Source organism: Scleropages formosus, chromosome 18 (genome assembly GCF_900964775.1).
Source record: "Scleropages formosus chromosome 18, fSclFor1.1, whole genome shotgun sequence".
NCBI classification, from domain to species: Eukaryota; Metazoa; Chordata; class Actinopteri; order Osteoglossiformes; family Osteoglossidae; genus Scleropages; species Scleropages formosus.
In genome coordinates this window covers 7,467,648-7,486,565 of record NC_041823.1, presented here as the reverse complement: position 1 = coordinate 7,486,565, position 18,918 = coordinate 7,467,648, and the positions used below count along the sequence as shown (strand labels likewise).

The following is an 18,918-nucleotide window of genomic DNA, read 5'->3' as shown; positions in this document are numbered from 1 at the left end:
GTAAGTCTGGGGTTCGAGTCCTGCTTGGGGTGCCTTGCGATGGACTGGCGTCCCGTCCTGGGTGTGTCCCCTCCCCCTCCGGCCTTACGCCCTGTGTTACCGGGTAGGCTCCGGTTCCCTGCGACACCGTATAGGACAAGCGGTTCTGAAAATGTGTGTGTGTGTGTATTTAGCTTGTCTCTGGAGTAAAATATAGCATGATGCTACTTACAATTAGTTGCCCAATTAGTTGTTTTTGGGTAATTTTTAGTGTATTACCGGTAATCCAGGGAAAGTACCTTCATTAAGGGTACTACAGCAGGAGGTGGGTTTCAAACCTGGTCTTTCAAGTACAAGGTGACAATTCTAACCATTACACTGCCACCCCCCCCCCATATACTATAATAATATTTTATACTGTGCAGTATTCTATAATATATCATTTGTTGTTGCGGTCACAGTCCTCAAAAAAACAAGACCGGCTCCTGTTGTGGCTGCACTTTTTTGCTTTTACACCATCATAAAGGAACGCAGCTTTTGACTTGTAATTTTTGGCCCCAAAACAATCTCATAGTAGTGGGAAATACCTCAGAAATAGAACTTGATTTACACGTTTCAATAGCTGCCAACATTATGGTAAACAGCGACCCCGCGTGGCCTAGAGAAAGAACTAAACTGGAAACTATATTGACTTTAGACTATGGTACACTTGACATCTACATGCATTTCAGATACTGTGCCCCGGCTCCTCAGTTTACATACACAATAATGACCAGGAATCTGCCCGGAACCGGATTTGTTTGTAATCCAAATTCAGATTTACAAGACTTTAATGTATCTATTCAGTTTTTAACAATCACTCACCCAGCGCAGAGTCGCTGTGTTCCGGATCCTATTCCGGACACACAGGATGTGAGACAGGGTACGCTCCGGATGGGACGCCAGGCAATGGCAGGACCTTTAGGTTGCCTTTTATTAAGTTGAAACAACATGCAACATTCATCACCATCTAGCAACTTTGGTTGCTTTACTCGCTGCACCAACAGTAAAAGCATAGTAATAGAGACATAGCTTAATATGTTTACTGATAATAATTTTAATTATTTATGATAAAAATATGTTGTAAGACTTATTTGTAAATTGTTTTATATATATATAATTTTTCCCTTTAAAGTAAAAAAAAATCCACTCATTGTATTTTGTAACTGATAACATCTGATTTCCATTAATGTAAATAAATACAGGACGGTGAAAATTAAATGTACAGATTATTTTAATCAAGCACACAAAAATGTCCACAAATTCAACTCCAGCCTCACAACTACACTCAATACATTTTTTTACAGACAATATTCATTTAGTGGAATTTGCCAACAATAGGTCAAACAAAAAATACTGTATGTAAACCCGCTCAAAAATCATATCCTGTAGTAAAAATCCAATCCAGCACCATAGTAAATGTTGTGCAGTTAAAAATTCAGAGTAAGTCGGTTTACTGTGACGCAAAGCCTTGTACGTCGTTTCATAAAGCACGTTCGTCACAGCTCGCAGTACCGCTACAGCCCCCATTTCACTATATTTAAGTGGCAATCATTCCAACCATGTATAAAACACTTCCCACAAACTCTAAATTACAGAAAAAGATAAAATTACATTATAAAAATAAGTCTTCTCATGCTTATTACTGAAAAATAACAAAAAAATATGGACAGAGAAACTTAGTGATAGCTAGCATTAAACATTTGGAGGAATAATAAATATGAGCGCTTTTATGAAAATATACACCTTGTAAGCGCTGACATTCTGGGGTGAGGCGGACCCTATATCTCGCTCTCGTATGTGTGCAGGTAAGTCTTTAAGGAGAGGATCTCATTGTAGGTGCGGCTCGTCCGGCGGTAGAAGTCCAGCCCGGTGAGGAGCTCCACGTCTCGCACCCGTGCCGTATGCATCTTCATCAGCTCCTCGACCCACTTCGACTCGTCCTCAGAGCTCTGCGTGACATCGGGATTGCAGGGGACGTGGTGGTTAAAGACCTGAATTTGTAACCTAAAAGCCGGGAGGGCCCCAGTTATAGTACCCTTGACTAATGCATTTTAACTTGAGCAGGACCTAAGAAAACATCAAGCTGTGTAGAACACGTGTAAAGGCGTAACGCCTTTAACGGGAGACATTAGAGCTGGGTAATTGGGTAACTTTTTTTTAAAGATGTTTAGCTTTTGCCTCCTCTGTCGGGACTCACTTTCTCAGAGGTAAGGCCGTTAGACATTAAAGGAAATGTTACCATCATTTATGTGCTGAAACTGTAGCACAAACACAAAACGATCTTTCCGTGTCACGACCAAATATCGGGACTCAGAAATAACATAGTAAGGTTGGTGGGATGGCTGTCGTAAGCGCAGGTACTCGTAATTCGCTTATGATGTAAGTCCAGAGCTTCTGCCTCTCTAGAAGCGGAAAGGTCACATCGAAGCCCTGGCCCATGGGACAGGTACACGAGTTTACAACAAATCCAGATAAATTGTGACGGCAGCGCTGAATAAGACTCACGTTACAGCTCTCGTCGTTGTCCGCCCGGTGCGGGAGGATGAAGGAAAAGACGCTAAGGGGACCATCGCATGCGTCCACAGTCTGGGTGTAGTCCAGGCAGCTGGTCAGCACGCTGTAGTAGTGTGTAGGAATAGCCACCGAGCCGCTGACGTACCTTCGACGGGGAAGACGCACGTGAGGTTAATGTACCATTGAATGGACATAGAGCGGGGACCTCCACAATACCCACAAAGCCATCGTGAGACAGTTTGTTCAGCAGGTCCGTGCATCGCATTAAACGTGTAACACACATGTCGATAACGAACGCGAGCGAAAAGCCGGATGTCGGGAATACAAAACCTTGACCAGATCTTCACTGCCACAGTTATGATCCTGATCTACAAATGAAATGTGACATTTCCGCTCAGCAGTTCAAATAAGGGAGACACTGAGAGACCTCGGGAAGGCCTTACTGTTTCCGCTTCTCGGCAGTGTCCCGGAGGCCGTCGTAGTCGTAGTCAAAGATGGGGCCGCTCACGACGTTGATGCCGTTCCGCTCGCTGGCGTATCGCTTCACCAGGATCTTCTGGAAGTAGTTCCACACCCCTGAAAGAGCAGAACGGGGGACATCGTGACAGACTCAGACCTCCTCGGTGCACTGCCTACGCTCAGAACCTCCTGTTTGGGAAATAAAGAGTATGACTGAAGTTAGGGCTTTGCATTCGGATCAGTAAAAGCTGGGAATTCCATAAAAACCAGACTCACTTTTGAAGGCCGGGTACATTGGAACTGTATTCGTGATCAGGAAAGCATCGTACCTCGCATCAGGAGCGGAGGCCAGCTCTGGAAGCGAGAAAGACATGGTGTGTGTTCAAACTACCCGCTTGTGCAGCCACGCAGCAGCGAACGCGCGTGGGTGCGGGGTTGGAGGGATGCAGCCGAGTACATGGAACTCACGTGGAGGAAACAGGAAGCTGTAGGAGATCTGCTTGTCAGCCTTGTACCCGGAGCAGGACTGGCTATTGCCCGGAGACACGCGGACGTCAGGCCTCACGCATCCGATCAGCGACTCGGGGAGAAGGGCGACGTCCACCTGGGACAAACACCGCACAACAATCAGCACTCGGGTTGCCACGCACCGGTCACAGCATCGCGTCTGCAGGAGATGGTGCGAATCGGGACAGAGGATAATTAAGTCCGTCATCAGGCCCGTGCGAATACCTGCTTGGACACCGTGTACGACGTCCACAGCGGCATAGCGAGAGTTTCACTGTAGCCGCTGATATAGTCACTGTGGTGGAGAACAGTGTATTTCGCTTTGAACAAAACAGCTGGTCGACCATATGGAAGGTTCCTGCTGTCTGCAAGAAAGGAAAGAAAGATAAAACTGGCTGAAAAATGAACAGACTAAATAAAACTGGCCATAGATGTAACAGGTCATAAACTTTCATTCAGTTCACTGCATTATCACTAATTTAATATGCAAATTATATTCGAGGGTTGAGCGGAACGTTCTAGACTGACGGTGCTGCACGCGTCCCATGAGCGGTGGAAGCCTAGCGACTGTACAGGGAGTAGTAGGACTGAAATGTGCAGCGAAAATTTTGCAAGTGATTTTGCAAAATTTTTCTTTGTTGCAACTGAACTTTGTGTAAAGTTTGGGAAAAGGAGTCGGGAGAGTTTTGAAATGTTGAATGGAGCACACGTAAGAGAGACAATGAAGATGAAGATCTTCGTAGAAAAGGAAGTTTTCGTTTGATGAAGAGGCGGGGAAAAAAAAGCTATGGCCGCTGCTGCGAAGACAAGAGCAAAAAAAAAATCGGCTGCTGGCACGAAGGCACTTTGAAACGAAAACGGTCGGCAAAGTCGGGGAATCTTCAGATACAGGATGACAGGTATCATCTCAAAACCTTTCGGTTAACCCTCATATAGACCCAACGTCAAACGCAAATCTTAATTATGAGTGATTAGACAAATAAGTCAGAGCGCCTCCTACTGGAGGAAATCCTCACCATCTATTGCTTGCCTCAGTCGCTGATTGAGCTCTTCCACTTTGTTCTGTAACAGACAGAGCCACAGTGACTCCTGGTTATAGCCTCTTATAAGCGTGGTTTTCAAAGCTCTCAGCCCCCTACGCTTTGAACGCCACTGCAAAAGATTAGAGGTGAAAATCTCTTGCAGAAGAGCGTCATCCTCACGGAGACAAGCTCACTTTGCAAGGCAACGGTTACTTGAGTGAAAAGAACAATGACATTAGTAGCAGAATGCAACACATTAGAGCTGACAGACATTAACAAAGAGACCGTTGAAAAGAAAACATTAAGTATAAACAGTATTAACAGTAATTCTGTATATGACGCACAAGTGCATTTTAAGCTTACGATAGCTAAGAAAAATCTGTTAAAAGCTACAAGCTTCGAGATACTTTTTATATCCTCCACACAGAGCATACATATTACAAATGATGATTTTTGACATTTTTATTCTCAATTTTGTCCAGTTAGAAAAACTGACTATTACAGGATAAAGGGAAATGTGGGAACACAACAAAAGTACACTGGCTCCTTGAGTTGTGAACAGTTAAGAATTTTCACAAATCCACTTTCCAGTTTATTTCTGTGCATGCATTTTATTCGCTTTTCTGTGTTCTAAAATATGTCTGTAGCCTAGGGAACGTGATCCGTTTTTCCACGCCCAGCAGACAGACGTCAGTAAAACTTTGCGGAACCCACCGCAATTAAACTTGCTTCAACAGTGTTTACAGCCCATGTCTGGTGTTCAAGAGTGTTGATCATTAACAAGATGAGGAATGTTGCACGTTTATGAAATCAACAATCAGCATTAAATATTAGTTTTTGGAGACAACATATTCTTATTTTCACTCATTTTTCATCAGTCTTTATTTTAATGCGGCTGGAAGTTAAACATACGGACAAAAAGTCTTGCAAAGTATTTTGTATTTTTTATAATTATATTCAGGATTTCTACAGAACCTAACCTGCAAATAAAAAGATGTTGGTATTAAGGTTTTACCGATTGTGACTTTGTGGTAAAAGTGCATTACAAACAGGCTTCCGGTCTCAGCTGTGATCATAACTGAGGAAGTGGTGTAAAAATGTAGAGGTGGCTAACAACTGACTTTGTTAGCGTGACTCTTTAGAAAAAAATGTTTTACGTGCTGCTAATCAGCGTGAGCCATTCGCCGTGAAAGGCTTCCCGAAGGCAAAGGATAAGAGTGTCCAGCCAGGATGCTGACCTTGTCATCACAGCTGCACCCTAAATCATCAGTGACAGTGGTCGCAGGTGCAGCTGGGGAGGGCTTGGACACCTCCTCTGGGGGGGTGGGCTTGTGAGGGGCACTTCTCAATAGGTGGTTCAGACTGCCATGGGTTCCATTGTTAGGGGCTGGTTTCAAACCCAGGAGGTCTGAGGTGAGAGAGGCCAGCGTCACCCAAATGTGAACATGGGGAATTCATTTGTTAAAAACAGGAAAACCAAATCCCCGAAAGGCACAGAGCTGCCGTATATTTGTGCTCTTACCACACATGACGTTGTACAGTTCGATGTTTTCAAAGGCCGGTACTTTGGTCTTGAATTTAAAGTTTGGCCCATAACCTAAGAATATGGTCTGAAAAAACAAAACATTGACTCATTAACTTTTTAAAAATAAAAACAGCCACAGCAGAAAGAATGACATAATTTAGTGCAATAATTTTTTTTTTTTTTTTAAAAGTGAATGGGAGTTATAAATTACACAGAACTTACCTGCATGCTGTTTATCTTGTTATCGTAACCATGGTCTCCAGAAAAAACACACTTCCCAGGATGCTTTTTACCTTCTGGTGCTTTCCTACGAAAAGCATAATTACATTTATTCACTTAGCAGACATTTTTCTCCAAAGCAACTTACAATGGATACTATATACTGTTACTAGACCACACACCTTATTTACCGTGGTGACTTACACTGCTAGATACACTACTTACAATGGGTCACTCATCCATACATCAGTGGAACACGCTGATCTGGTATCTTTCACTCACACACACTATGGGGGAACCTGAACAGCATGTCTTTGGACTGGAGCACCCAGAAGAAACCCATGCAGACACATGCAAACTCCAAACAGACTAAGCAAGGATCAAACCCCTGTTCTCTCGCACAACCTAGGTGCTGTGAGGCAGCAGCACTACTCGCAGTACTACCGTGCCACCCAATTAAGCAGAAGTGGAAAAAAGTTGGCTGTACAGGGTGGTGAGCTGCTTACTCACACACATTTTCTGAACCGCTTGTCCCATACAGGGTCGCAGGGAACTGGAGCCTAACCCAGCAACTCAGGGTGTTAGGCTGGAAGGGGAGGGGACACACCCAGGACGAGACGCCAGTCCGTCGCAAGGCACCCCAAGCGGGACTCGAACCCCAGACCCCCTGGAGAGCAGGACCCGGTCCAACCCACTGCGCCACCACACCCCCGAGCTGCTTATTCATTTGGGTTTAATAAATTAAAAGTCCCCTTGCTGTCATTTATGTTCCCCCAACCAGTGGGACACCCAAAATTTAACCCAAGACAAGCAAGCGTCCACGGGTACAATGTCAACCCTGCTGTCGTATGACTGAGCAAGATGTTTAACCTTAATGAACACAGATACATTCACTGGCCAAGTTCTGTAAAAATCTCAGATATAGCCAAAACAAATAAATACTTCTATAACACTTTTACCTCTATATTTAATTTACTTTAAGCTACATTAAAATAAAAACTGATTTAAAATTATTGAAAGTAAAAATGAACAATTCATCCTATAAACACGTGCAATCTTGTTATTGATCACCGGAAAACACAAAACAGAAGACATGTTGTAAGTACTGGAACCGAGTTGTTGCCCACATCCCTGTTCTGTTTTGTTGCTCTTTACTGTCATCTCTCTGAAAACATAAACATAGACACCTGACACTCTGCTCCACACAAAAATTCTAGACAGGGGATCAGTGAAGAAAAATCAGCCATTAAGTTGTGGAATGTACGAATTACAACCAATTTGTTGTACGGATGAGTGACCCATTGTAAGTAGTGTATCTAGCAGTGTAAGTCACTGCGGTGAATAAGGTGTGTGGGCTCATAACACTACATAGAACCAATCGGAAGTTGCTTTGGATAAACGCATCTGCTTAGTAAATAAATGTAATGTAAATTTGTGATTTCCGCCAAGTCAGTTTTTATTTAAAATGGCAAGCCAACGAAAAAGTGAGTGTTCTGGAGGTGCTGAAAAGAAAAAGCAAAAAGCAGCAGAAATAAAAGTTAAAAAATGATGCGGAATGAAAGTAGGATTACAAACTTAAGTGTATTTGTACTATTATTCTGTATGAGTATGATTTTAACAGGATTTATATATGAAATTATTGAGCAAATATTACAAAACCCTGTCTTACAATGTAGCATTCATGAACATTAGTTGTTCATGTATCCTTATGGTTCACGTATTATAAGGTGATTTTGAAATCGAGGCACGACAGTCATTGGAACAGCGTAAGCCGAAAACCTTAAAATCTGTACCCTGGGAAACCGTATCCTTTGAAATCTGTAACTCAACCGTTCATAACATGAGGAGTCAGTATGCCGGCACACACATGGCTTAGTTCAGAGTGTTTTGCCAATTCAGCACCTGGGGGGTATCCCCTCACTCGTCTGACCGCCATCTGAAATACTGTAGAACTGTAGACCACAGCATGTTGGATGTGTAGGTATATAGGGGGACCACAGAAGTGTAGCGAAATGGAATGTGCAAACCACGCGGTTGCAAACGGACACTTTAAAAATGTTAAAAACCAAAGAGAATATTTCTAAAGCTCTGCTCAACGTGGACATTAACCGGGCATCAAAAAAAGCCAATCCAGAAACTGAAAAGTTAACCCTTAGAAATGGAAAGGAGTTAATTAGGGGAGTTAACTGTGGTGTTTATCGTGTACACCAAGGCGGTTTAACAGAAGTACCATTTGCCCCCACATCTTAAAATGTAAAAAATGTGAAAAATGCCAAACACAAACCATCAACAGACAAAAGTTTATTTGGAACTGACCAAAAACCAACATAAACCAAGTGAGCTCAGTTGGCAGGATGTGTAGGAACTTGGTCTGATTAGAAGTTAGATACACATAAATGTGTCATTTCTGGAGCTAAAAGGCATGGTCCTGATCCAAAGACACACAGTCCAGCTCAGCAGGCTGGCATAAAATAACCATTTTCACGCTAAAGAAGAAACCCACAAACACGGAGCGCCTGACACGCCGGTACTGACCGGACTCAAGCAGAAAAACATCCCATGTTTCATTTCAGCGTCTGAAAAAGCTGTTTCACGCTCTCTTGGCTCACTGGGAATGTGATTCTCAGTGCTGGTGCCACCAATTAGAGTGTCTGTATCTCTGTGAAAGATACCTTTCATATCCCTACAGGTTCAGGCCAAGGCAAACAGGAGGACCTCTCCACACGGAGAGCCCAGCCAACCGCGATCCTCCGCGACGTCTCATTCCCTTCCATCTTCGCCCCTGCCACGTGCTGCCACTGGCATTACCTCATCACTTTATGTTTGAAATTTCCATGCAGTCACGCGCCAGTGATGAATGCAGAAAAGCCTGTCAGGAATCATGCTGACACCCCCTTGCGGACAGGGCGGATCTTACTTGGCCACGTGCCACTTCCGCTCCACCATCAGGTGAACGTCCTCGATCCGGCGGTTGTTGGCATAGTGCAGGCGCTTGGGGAGGTGCTGCTTCAGGTATGGCTTGAAGTGCTGGTCCGGCTTTTTACACTGTGGGGGACTGGGGAGGTTAATCAGGTGGCCAAAAGATAAAAAAAAACCCACATGGGGGTAGTGGCCTGAATGAGCAAAATGTAAAATATGGATATAATGTTTCTACAGCAATATGATTTTTAAAAGCAGGTGACAGGTGTGGTTGCTTTAACGTTCACATTATATAACCAGTTTTTACAGCATAAAAACACCGAATCCTTACCGTCAAATTGGCAACAACTGCTTTTGGATCATCTGAAAATGCAATTACAAAATTCTTAAATACACACCGTGAGCCAAACACAAGTATCAGACTAGATCAATATTACATTTAATTTTTTTTCTTCCCTTTTGCATTTTACAGATTTATTACAGACCATATGCAGTCAGGACCCCCAATGTATGCTACACCTTCTGGAGGCTTCCTTATTTATCTTAAGCTTCAGGATTACTCACATTTGGGATCTCTGGGGACTCGGGAACGAATTCTTCCCAGTGACCCAGGTATCAGGAATATGTCGTCCACGTTGGAAAGGTACGAGCTCAGAAACTCCGTTCTGTCACAGTGAGCCTCTTCCATACCTGAGTTAAAACCATGGAAAGAAATCTCATCACATCAAAAGGAATTTGTCAGTTTGCCAAATGATTCAAACATTCAATGACTCTCTAAACGAAAAAGTCCTCATACGATGTGATGTATCGACTTGCTCGATCATACTATGTTATGAGTAATATGCAACTGCTTGTGTGATGTACATTGGTTCATATGGTGGAAGGTAACAAACTAACTTTACTTTAGAATCACACATTTGCATCTAAGTCTTTCTTTGTTAACGTAATGCACAAATTGTATTTTCCATGAGATGTACATCGTTTCGGAGAAAAGCATCTGCAAAACGAATAAATGCAAATGTAAATACGGGCAGTCCCCGGATTATGAACGAGTTCCGTTCCTAAATCCATCTTTAAGTCGGATTTTTAAAAAAGAGGAGGGCAGAATACCATGGTCTCCCACGATGATGATGTTTACACAGCGGTGTAGCTTCATCTGCTTAAGGCCATTCATGAGCTGTCCAACGATCTTATCGATCTCCTTTAGGGGGCCATTCAACTGCAAAACAAAACAGGTACTTCCTCAGATGCTAAGGAAACCAAAAATAGGGGAGTGAATCCCAGATGCAACTGTGCCCACCGTGTGGAGGTCATCAGGTACGGTGGGCCACAACGGCTCCTGTACCACCCATGTTATTGTCTCACCTCTCCACTAAGGGGTCCCAGCCTGTGTCCAAATGCGTCAGGCTGCTCCGAATGCATGGCATACACATAGGGCCTGGGAAAGATAGCAACGTTAGAGCCGGAGTCTTCGAGCCGAAGGTGGAATGCACATGCAAATGGAACACTGGCAAGCCAGTGATGCAGTGATGTTGTGTTGCGGTGGTGCAGTGATGCAACGGCACAGCAAGGAAGCCAACGGCCTGGGAGCTCACCTCTCCCCGTCGGGGAGGTTCAGCCACCGCAGCATGGTCAGCACCCTCCGTTCCAGAGGGATCACCCTACGAAAGCAAGTCATTGTCACGCATCGCACAGATGAGAAAATGACATCAACAGCCATTTACGTAAGCAAGCCTGCGGAAGTGCCGCAGGACGGTTTTCAAAACTGCGGTGTAATGTTTAAACTAAACTGCCTTCGTTCCAGATCTCTGCCTTCTTCACGTGGAACACGAGCACCTAAAGAAACTAAAAACGGTCGGAGACCCACTTACACTCTGCTGCATGAAGCCAAATAAAATACACAGACTTGGTGTGCACATTTAGGATACGTCCGACAACTTTAAACTAGAGTGAATTAAGTAGACACGTGGCATACAATGGCTTGTACGTCTTTACTTGCCAAGCCACTGAAACTCCAGGCTGTTCCTGATGCTTAACTCGATGCTCCTGGCTACATTTTAGGGCAAAGCCATAGCTTCTACGTGCAAACGGGGCGCGAGAGACTCTGGGTGGCTGCGGTAAATCTCCAAAAGAAACTTCCCCCCATTTCAGCAGGCAGAGACCTCCCCGGAGCCCCTTCGCCACGAGACTCTGGCTTCCCCCGTTTCCCAGCATCCCCCTGGCCAGGTAATGTCTCCACGTCAATTAACCCCAAGCAGAGCGAGCACAGGAAACAGACCCTGAAATGCACTTCGCTGCCACAATTTGAAGCGAGCTGCTCCGCTGTCCAGGTTGAGAGACGCCCTGGCGTTACGTAAACACGTTAATTTGCGCAAATTACTTGCAAAACAAGTTAGGGTCCCCCGTGAGTGCCAGAAAAGTCTGCGTCAAAGGACTCTGTGTGCGAGTATGTGGGAAGCTTTGTTCCCGGCTAATTGCTAATGTAGCAGCTGGCGCTAGCGCACACCGGCGTCTCAGCACGAACATGCGTGTCGTTTTCACCCCACGGCACAAACGCGGTGTAATTAAGATGTAATTGTGCTCCCGGGTTATTCTGGAGATTGTTCGACCCTTATGAACTGGACAGGTCATTTCACAAGGCAGTCTTGTGGGGGGAGGGAGGGGGGGGGGTCGTGCTTGCGGCACCCGTATTTACATCCGTGGGAAGAAGAGGGTAATGGGAGGTCGGTTCCGGTCCATCTGGAGTAAAGAAAGGCTACTCACACGGGCCAGAAGAATGTCGCCGTCTTCACTCCTTGTTTTGTGGCGGTCACCCAGATCTGGAGAGGGATCAAGAGTTCAGCTCCGCATCACCACAAATGCATAGAACATCAGAGTTTGGAAAACATGAGTAAAAAAAAATGACCTAAAGTTCTTCTGAAAAAGGAGCAACAAAATAGCCTTCCTGGCCTCGCATTCACTTAGCGCACACTTTTCGCCAAAGTGACACACAGTGATTACACTTTTATCCAAGGGGACTTACACTGCACTAAACTCCCTACAATCAGTCACCCAGTTACACAGCAGAGCAATCACACAATACACACTCATTAATTCACACATACACAGAACATGGAGTCACCACTGAACCTGAAATATATCTGTGGGAGGAAACCAGAGCATCCAAACGCACACACAAACAGGGAGAGGCTAACAGGGCTAAAACAGACTAAGCAGGGCTCAAACCCACATCCAATCAAGCAGCTCAGGCAGTGTGACATACCAGCGTTATCTGTTGTGCCACCCAGATATAATTATGCTGTAGAGCTGAATTAATATTTTTACTTTTTCATATTTAATGCCAGTCAGCAAGAGCCACAAATTACACTGTAGTTTGATGCACTTTTTTTTTTTTTTTTTACAAACTCCAGTGCCTCTGGAAAGTGTGTGAACACCACGTGTCCCTTATTTTTACCATGAAATAGTTATTTCATGAGAAACAGCATTTCCCACGTGACATAACAGGTGTGTAACGACCAATTCCTTATGTTGCTTTAGAAGAAATCGTGTGTAGTAGAAAAACACAAGTATTTCCGGTAAACAAGTGAACCCCAAGTTGCCTGTTAAACCAAGACGGTAAGTAGAGTTAGGTGTGAAAATCATAACCATTTAATCATTTTATCAGTTTACTTTAAGACTTAAGATTTAGACTTTATGTCCATTTTAATATTTTATACAATAATAATGACATCCTTGTAGGGTTCACCTACTTTCAAGCAGCACTGTTCCTAAGAGGGACTCAAAAATTACACTTTATTTTCAAGCCTATACTTAGGTCAGGCTAAGACACATTAAGAGAAAGGAGTGCAGACATTTTTATGTGATGTCCAAGTAAAATGTTCACAAATAAAGGAAAGGCGTTCGCCCTCCTGTCAGCTTGGGGCAGGCGCCACAGCAGGCAACTCACAGGCTGACCTCCCCACCAACGGTGATTTAGCTTCTCTCGGCCCCGGAGGTGGAAGTTGGCGTCAAACTCAGGGTCATGCATGGAGTTACCCACAATTCCATGGGACTCGGGGTAAAGGCCCTGCAAAGGAGGGAAATGGCAGGTTCTGCCTCTGTTACAAACACACTGTAACATTTCCAGGATGAACATCATAGCTGAACCAAGTCCTACACATTTTTCAGTCACTGAAAATACACTGGCCCCTCAACTCCAAATAAAAAGGCATTTTGTCCACAAACTCCTATTCAGAGTTGACTGTTGATAGATTCATCATCCCACAAGTGGTCCTTCACAAATATTCTGTTAGGATGTGTTTTACTGACAGCTGGGCACTCCGCAGCAAACAGGGAAATGAAGCGCCACAAAAGAGATTATGAACAGGAGCCAATGACAACATTTACATTTATTTATTTAGCAGACACTTTTCTCCAAAGCGACGTACATTTCACAGAAAATACAATCTGTGCATTGCATTAGGAGAAAGAGACATAGTTGTAGCATTGTGATTCTTAAGTACAGTTTGCGTCTTTCCACCGTATGCACCAATGTTCATCACAAGAGTATAGAATTTACAGACAGCTAGAAAAAACGATGCATTCCAATGCAGAGAAATACAGGATTTCAAACAAAAGAAAGAAAATTCATACATACCGTTACGAGGGTATACAAATTGGGGAAGGTTTTAGTGGGATACACAGGCCTCACATAAGGAGCATGAGTTCCACAGGTTCCTAAAAACAATCACAGGTATCTGAGAAACCTTTGTTTGTTAAGGACTAAAGCATAGTAAAAAAAAAAAATCACAATAAAAATATGTTATACATAAACACACAATATAATTTTTGTAGCAGGTGAGGAAGCATATGAACTGGTAGTACAATAGAACAAGGTACTTAACCTGAACTGCTACAGTGAAAAATGCCTGCCGCGTAAAATGTGTAAAAGTTTAAACCTTAAAGAGAACGGGCGCAGTGGGACACATGTATGACGAATTTCCAGAAATATCCTTACTCAGTTTCTCGATGTTTGGGATGACTCCGCTGCCTCTCTTCATGTAGGAGGCACGGAACCCATCCACCGACAGCAAGATGAGAGGAGGGCGGATGAAGCTTACATTAAAAAAAAAAAAAAAATTTAAATTAAAAGAATAACAAATCTCTCACATTCTGTAGCACTCGGAAAACTTCAGTTCACGACACTGAGGAGTGGCCTCAATCTCTCAAATCTATGCATTCTTAATTAAATTCTTAGAATAATTCAAAATTAAAGCAAAAACTAAACAAGTTGTTGGGAGTTAAGATATAGAATGTCTGTTGACCAACTTCTCTGCATCCTTCAAATGCACATTATGAAAATGTCATAACATATACTGTCATTTTCCACCTAATATTTTCTTTTCTCAATTCTCATCATCTTTCTAAAGCATTTTTTCCAGCTGCACCAGTGTGCAAATCACACCAACTGAGTGTATGGCAGCTGCTTCTGTCACTTTCTGTGGCACAACTGTCCTTCATCCCTCAAGTGCGTGACCTCAGAGGAGTGAATGTGGCCACTCACCCAGCGGGACAGTCGGGGCTTTTGATCTCCTCACATTCGTCCTGCACCCATGGAGCATCCCCTGGCACAAGGAGAAAAGAGTGGCCAATGAACAAGCACTAACATTAACATCACAAGGCACCGCAAGCAGGACTTAAACCCCAAACCCGCCAGAGAGCAGGACTCAGCCAAGCCTGCTGCGCCACCACGCCCCCTGTGTGTGTGTGTGTGTGTGTGCATATACGCACACATTGACTCAAACTACTCATCCCAAGCAGGACTGCGGCAAACCGGAGCCTAACCCGGCAACACAGGGCGCAAGGCCGGAGGGGGAGGGGACACACCCAAGACAGGATACCAGCCCATCGTAAGGCACCCCTAGCGGGACTCGAATCCCAGACCCACCCGAGAGCAGGCCCTGGCCAAATCTGCTGCGCCACCATAAAATTTCCATTCTTCACCTCTGTCATTCTCAGGTGCCCCCAGTGGGTGCCTTACTCCACAGCGCCTCCCCCAGGCAGCTCCTCACCTTTGCAGAGTGTTCTGTAATTGGTGCAGCAATCTCCCCTGGAGAGGCAGTCCTCAGAGCAATGGCACGCGTGCTCCTCGTTACGCGTTTCCCCGCAGCGGTCCTTGCTGCACTCAAAGCCACCCGCTGCCATCGAGAAGAGGCACGGGCGTAACAAGGAGGAGGGGTTTCTTTGAGGAAACCTAATTAGTCGCCCAAATATTTGTATATAACCCAACTGAGTACTACTGCATGTATTTCTTAGGCCCCCAAAACCAGACAAGATATTACACCCCTGTGAAGATGTATGACAGCATTACATCCTGCCTCTGGATTGGGAACTCATCCCTTAAGTGATATGTGACATCGTCCTCAGAGAGGAGTGGAGAATGTCCTGTATGAATTTTAGCTAAATGTGATGACTTTTCGTACATATTTCATATATTAATATGCTACACACCAGAATGCCTCAATGAAAAAAACATTTGTACAAAGACGGGTGGAATACGTTACTTTAATAAGGAATAATAATTAGGACCTGCCCCATCATGTTCAAGGAGACTCAATAAAGAAGCAATATTCTGCACGTGAACAAAGGATGGCTGGTTGTACAAGTAGGATCGCTGACAATGTTGCTGCGCAGAACTGGACAGTCAAATCCAGATCAGCTCCCCATAGTAAGTGAAAATCACAGCAGCTGTCACTGAAATACGAGACGAAACAAAGATCAGGCGAACGGCCGGTAAGCGCAATACCTGTTTTCAAGCAGTAAGTGTCGAAATCTAGGCAGCAGTTGTTGTAGGTTTTGCACAAGTTGTCACAGCGGCAGTTGGGCGTCTCGGCCTCCGCCAGTTCAAAACATCTGTTTCTGCACGAGCCTGCTGTACTCGACTGGGGTTCTGTCAGAGCTAACACCACAAACAGCTGTTAGCATGTGGGCTGCCGGAAACACATTCCCTTGATGCTGATCTAGCAGACAAACTGTCATGGCAGATTATCGTTATTCCTTATTTGTCCAAACCTTTGTCGAAAGTGAGATATCAAAGTTACTGAAAACTATGCACCCTTTACACAACAGGGCATTTTGTACTGGAGCAATTTAGTGTTAAGTACCTGACTTAAGGGTAATATTGCAGGTGTGGGACTCAAACCAACAACCTTCAGGTGGCAAAGCTGCAAGTTCTTGCCTTTTTCAGTGGTGAAAAGATCGAGGGATCAATAAAAGCCTCAAACTATCAGAGTTTTGTGCAACAGGTAGGACAAAATATAATAAAAGAATACGATACATACCTATGTCATATAAGTCAATCTGCAGCAGCCCGGACAACAATCTTTAAATTTATACTGCCAAAATTCCTTGCAAAATAAAACATCTCTATTCCTATTCCGCACATTTCTTTTGGCACTATTGTACAACGCACGACATTTTGCATCTTCATTTTAATTCACACCCCATGGAGCAAAAGCGATTAATCATTATGTGTCAATATTTACCGAAACTTTCCATGCAACATGTTTAATCATAGGATTTATCAATGATTAATTCACCCATAACACAGTATGGTATTCATGTTCGCCCAAATGTTTTGCTTATACTGGCAAAAGTAAAAGAGAAAATAATTAGTACATACATTAAAATTCACAAAGGATTGCCATGATTTTTGTGAGAAAAAAAAAATAGCGTAATGGAAAGAGCAGAGCCCCAGAAGGGGTGGTCATGAATGAAATTCTCTCTGTACATTTGATTTGACATGTTTAAAAATGCATTAGCGCAGTTATAGTTTCATACACCTAAAAGGCCAAAATACACAAAACCTTTCCAAAACACACTCCTGTTGGGTTTTTCCGCACTAAAAAAATAGAAGACTCATTTAGGGTTTCCACATCAGTCCCTCAGTACAATGTTACGAGCAGCAGGACATGCTGTCCAGACCCATTTTTTGCATTAACTCTCTCGACTTTTCCATGTCATAACTTCACTACAGCCTCAACGGTGCAGTCTTTGCCCTCAGATCCGTCTTTCACTTTCAATATACAAAATAGCTCATAATAATTAAAGCCATTTTTTGCAGCCCATTTTTGAAAAAGTATGTAAGCTGCAACGTGAAAGATCTAATATGTGTAAAATACCTGCTCTTCCCTAAAATGCGCAGTGCATATATATTCTGCAAAAGTGAAAATACAAAAAAAAAAGGATGCTGCAGCCTGCTACTGGTGTTTTAAAGTGATGACCCTCCTTACTTTTTGAGTTTAATAGAGGGGTTTCCCATTCCCCGGACCTCCTGGGGCGGTTCACAGCGACCCCCAAGGAGCCGCTGCACGCGGACAGCAAGAAAATGCTGCAGAAAACCTGTGTAAAAAAACACACACACACGAGAAAGAAAAACGTTACAAGAAAAAAGAAACAAAATTCAGTCCTTCGTTGCATTTAAAGCGTCTGCATTCGCTTGCACTCGTACCCGCTTGATAACCGCTGCGTTTCCGCGCATCCTGACAGATCCTCCGGCACGCGCAGCCTGTCGCGCGGTCTGGCCACTGCGCTGCGTCCAACTGCACGCGCTGCCCGCGCGCTGCTCTGGGTTTTGTAAAACTCGCTGCGGTGTTGCGCGCTCGTCTCGAGCTCTGTCCTCTGGAGGAGGGGGGGGGGGTTGATTAAAGCGGATCTGTGCTTCTGATTGGTTGACGGCGCAACCACGCGAAGACTTGAACGAAAAAATGGGGGTGCGCGTGAAAGGCGCGCGCCGAAGGAAGCTGGAAATGTGTACAACCGAAAGCCGCGGAACATAAGACTTGAATGAAATTGGCGAATGTGCGTTTTGTTGTAAAAATAAATGTCTACATGCACAAAATGTAATCGTTAAAAAGTGTGCATCTCATAGGACCCGCTACAGAGGTCACTGCATCTCGCTGCGACTGAGGTCACTGCTTGAAGTGCAAATGAACAGCGCAGCAGAGAAATGTTTCTTATGCAAAGTAAAGAGGGGCACAAACGCAGCAGTGGCCTTCCTGTCTGTAGGTTTCTGGGTTTGAATCCCACGCCTGCTGTGGGACCCGTGATCAGGCTGCTTGCGCTGAAGAATACCCTCCAGTATTCCTGGAGTAAATTTGTGAAAATGTGCATATCTAATACTGTAAATTGTTGGTGTTATCTGAATAAAGGTATTGTGGTATTCATTATTTATTTGGTAATTATTACCGACATCTCTGTCTGTTTACAAAGTGTCTCGTCCGCTGAAGTTGGCGTGTAGCTGCTATTGCAGTGCATGGGTTCCCGTTGTTTGCCTAAACTCCACAGCTTACCCTCTCAATTTTTTCCAAAAAAAAGATATATTTTAACCGAATAACTGATTATTCATACAACACTTCTGTTACGTCCATGAAATCGGGTATTAGAATCGTAACGCCTCACAAGGGGGTTTTGAGAATTTAGTTAATCGTTCAAATTCAGTAAAGTGAATTATAAATGACAGCAGCTCTTAGCGAAGAAGCAGGCCATCAACTAAAATGCATGAACTTGAACACTTGAAGTTGGTAATACACTTATTTAAAATGGATTTTTTTTCAGACATTTTTCATAACCACTTGTATTGTTGCAGGGTGAAGGTGGTCCAGAGCCTATCCCAGAAGCACAGGGTGTGAGGCAGGTATACATTTGATGGGACACTGTTTTGTCGCTGGGAAATCACACACTGGTTTCCTAATA

General features: G+C 43.9%; 1 protein-coding gene across 2 annotated transcripts; it reads right to left on the bottom strand.

The window, feature by feature from the left end:
* Nucleotides 1-1,281: 1,281 nt before the first annotated feature.
* enpp2 (ectonucleotide pyrophosphatase/phosphodiesterase 2) lies at nt 1,282-17,822 on the bottom strand. 2 transcript variants are annotated; one of them, XM_018762719.2, is made up of 25 exons: nt 17,675-17,822; nt 17,457-17,565; nt 15,971-16,123; nt 15,237-15,362; nt 14,729-14,789; nt 14,183-14,280; nt 13,823-13,902; nt 13,133-13,252; nt 11,950-12,005; nt 10,782-10,847; nt 10,552-10,624; nt 10,297-10,405; nt 9,751-9,876; nt 9,518-9,549; nt 9,185-9,312; nt 6,271-6,355; nt 6,046-6,133; nt 5,762-5,931; nt 4,518-4,653; nt 3,727-3,866; nt 3,463-3,598; nt 3,271-3,348; nt 2,979-3,111; nt 2,527-2,680; nt 1,282-1,970 (listed from the first exon to the last, which is right to left on the bottom strand). In XM_018762719.2, the coding sequence occupies exons 1-25, from the start codon at nt 17,702-17,704 to the stop codon at nt 1,800-1,802; spliced, it is 2,658 nt and encodes an 885-aa protein (XP_018618235.1). In that variant the 5' UTR covers nt 17,705-17,822; the 3' UTR covers nt 1,282-1,799. The 2 variants fall into 2 exon arrangements, with proteins under 2 accessions (XP_018618235.1, XP_018618236.1); XM_018762720.2 differs by having other exon boundaries at nt 4,518-4,563.
* Between the last annotated feature and the right edge of the window lie 1,096 nt (nt 17,823-18,918).

Excerpts from the sequence above, each read along its gene's own strand:
- enpp2 (XM_018762719.2), bottom strand. The coding sequence starts at position 17,704 with ATGCGCGGAAACGCAGCGGTTATCAAGCGG. Across the intron at positions 16,124-17,456 it reads CCCTCTATTAAACTCAAAAA|CTCTGACAGAACCCCAGTCG; the intron begins GTAAGGAGGGTC and ends TTGTGGTGTTAG. Across the intron at positions 12,006-13,132 it reads GTTGGTGGGGAGGTCAGCCT|ATCTGGGTGACCGCCACAAA; the intron begins GTGAGTTGCCTG and ends ATCCCTCTCCAG.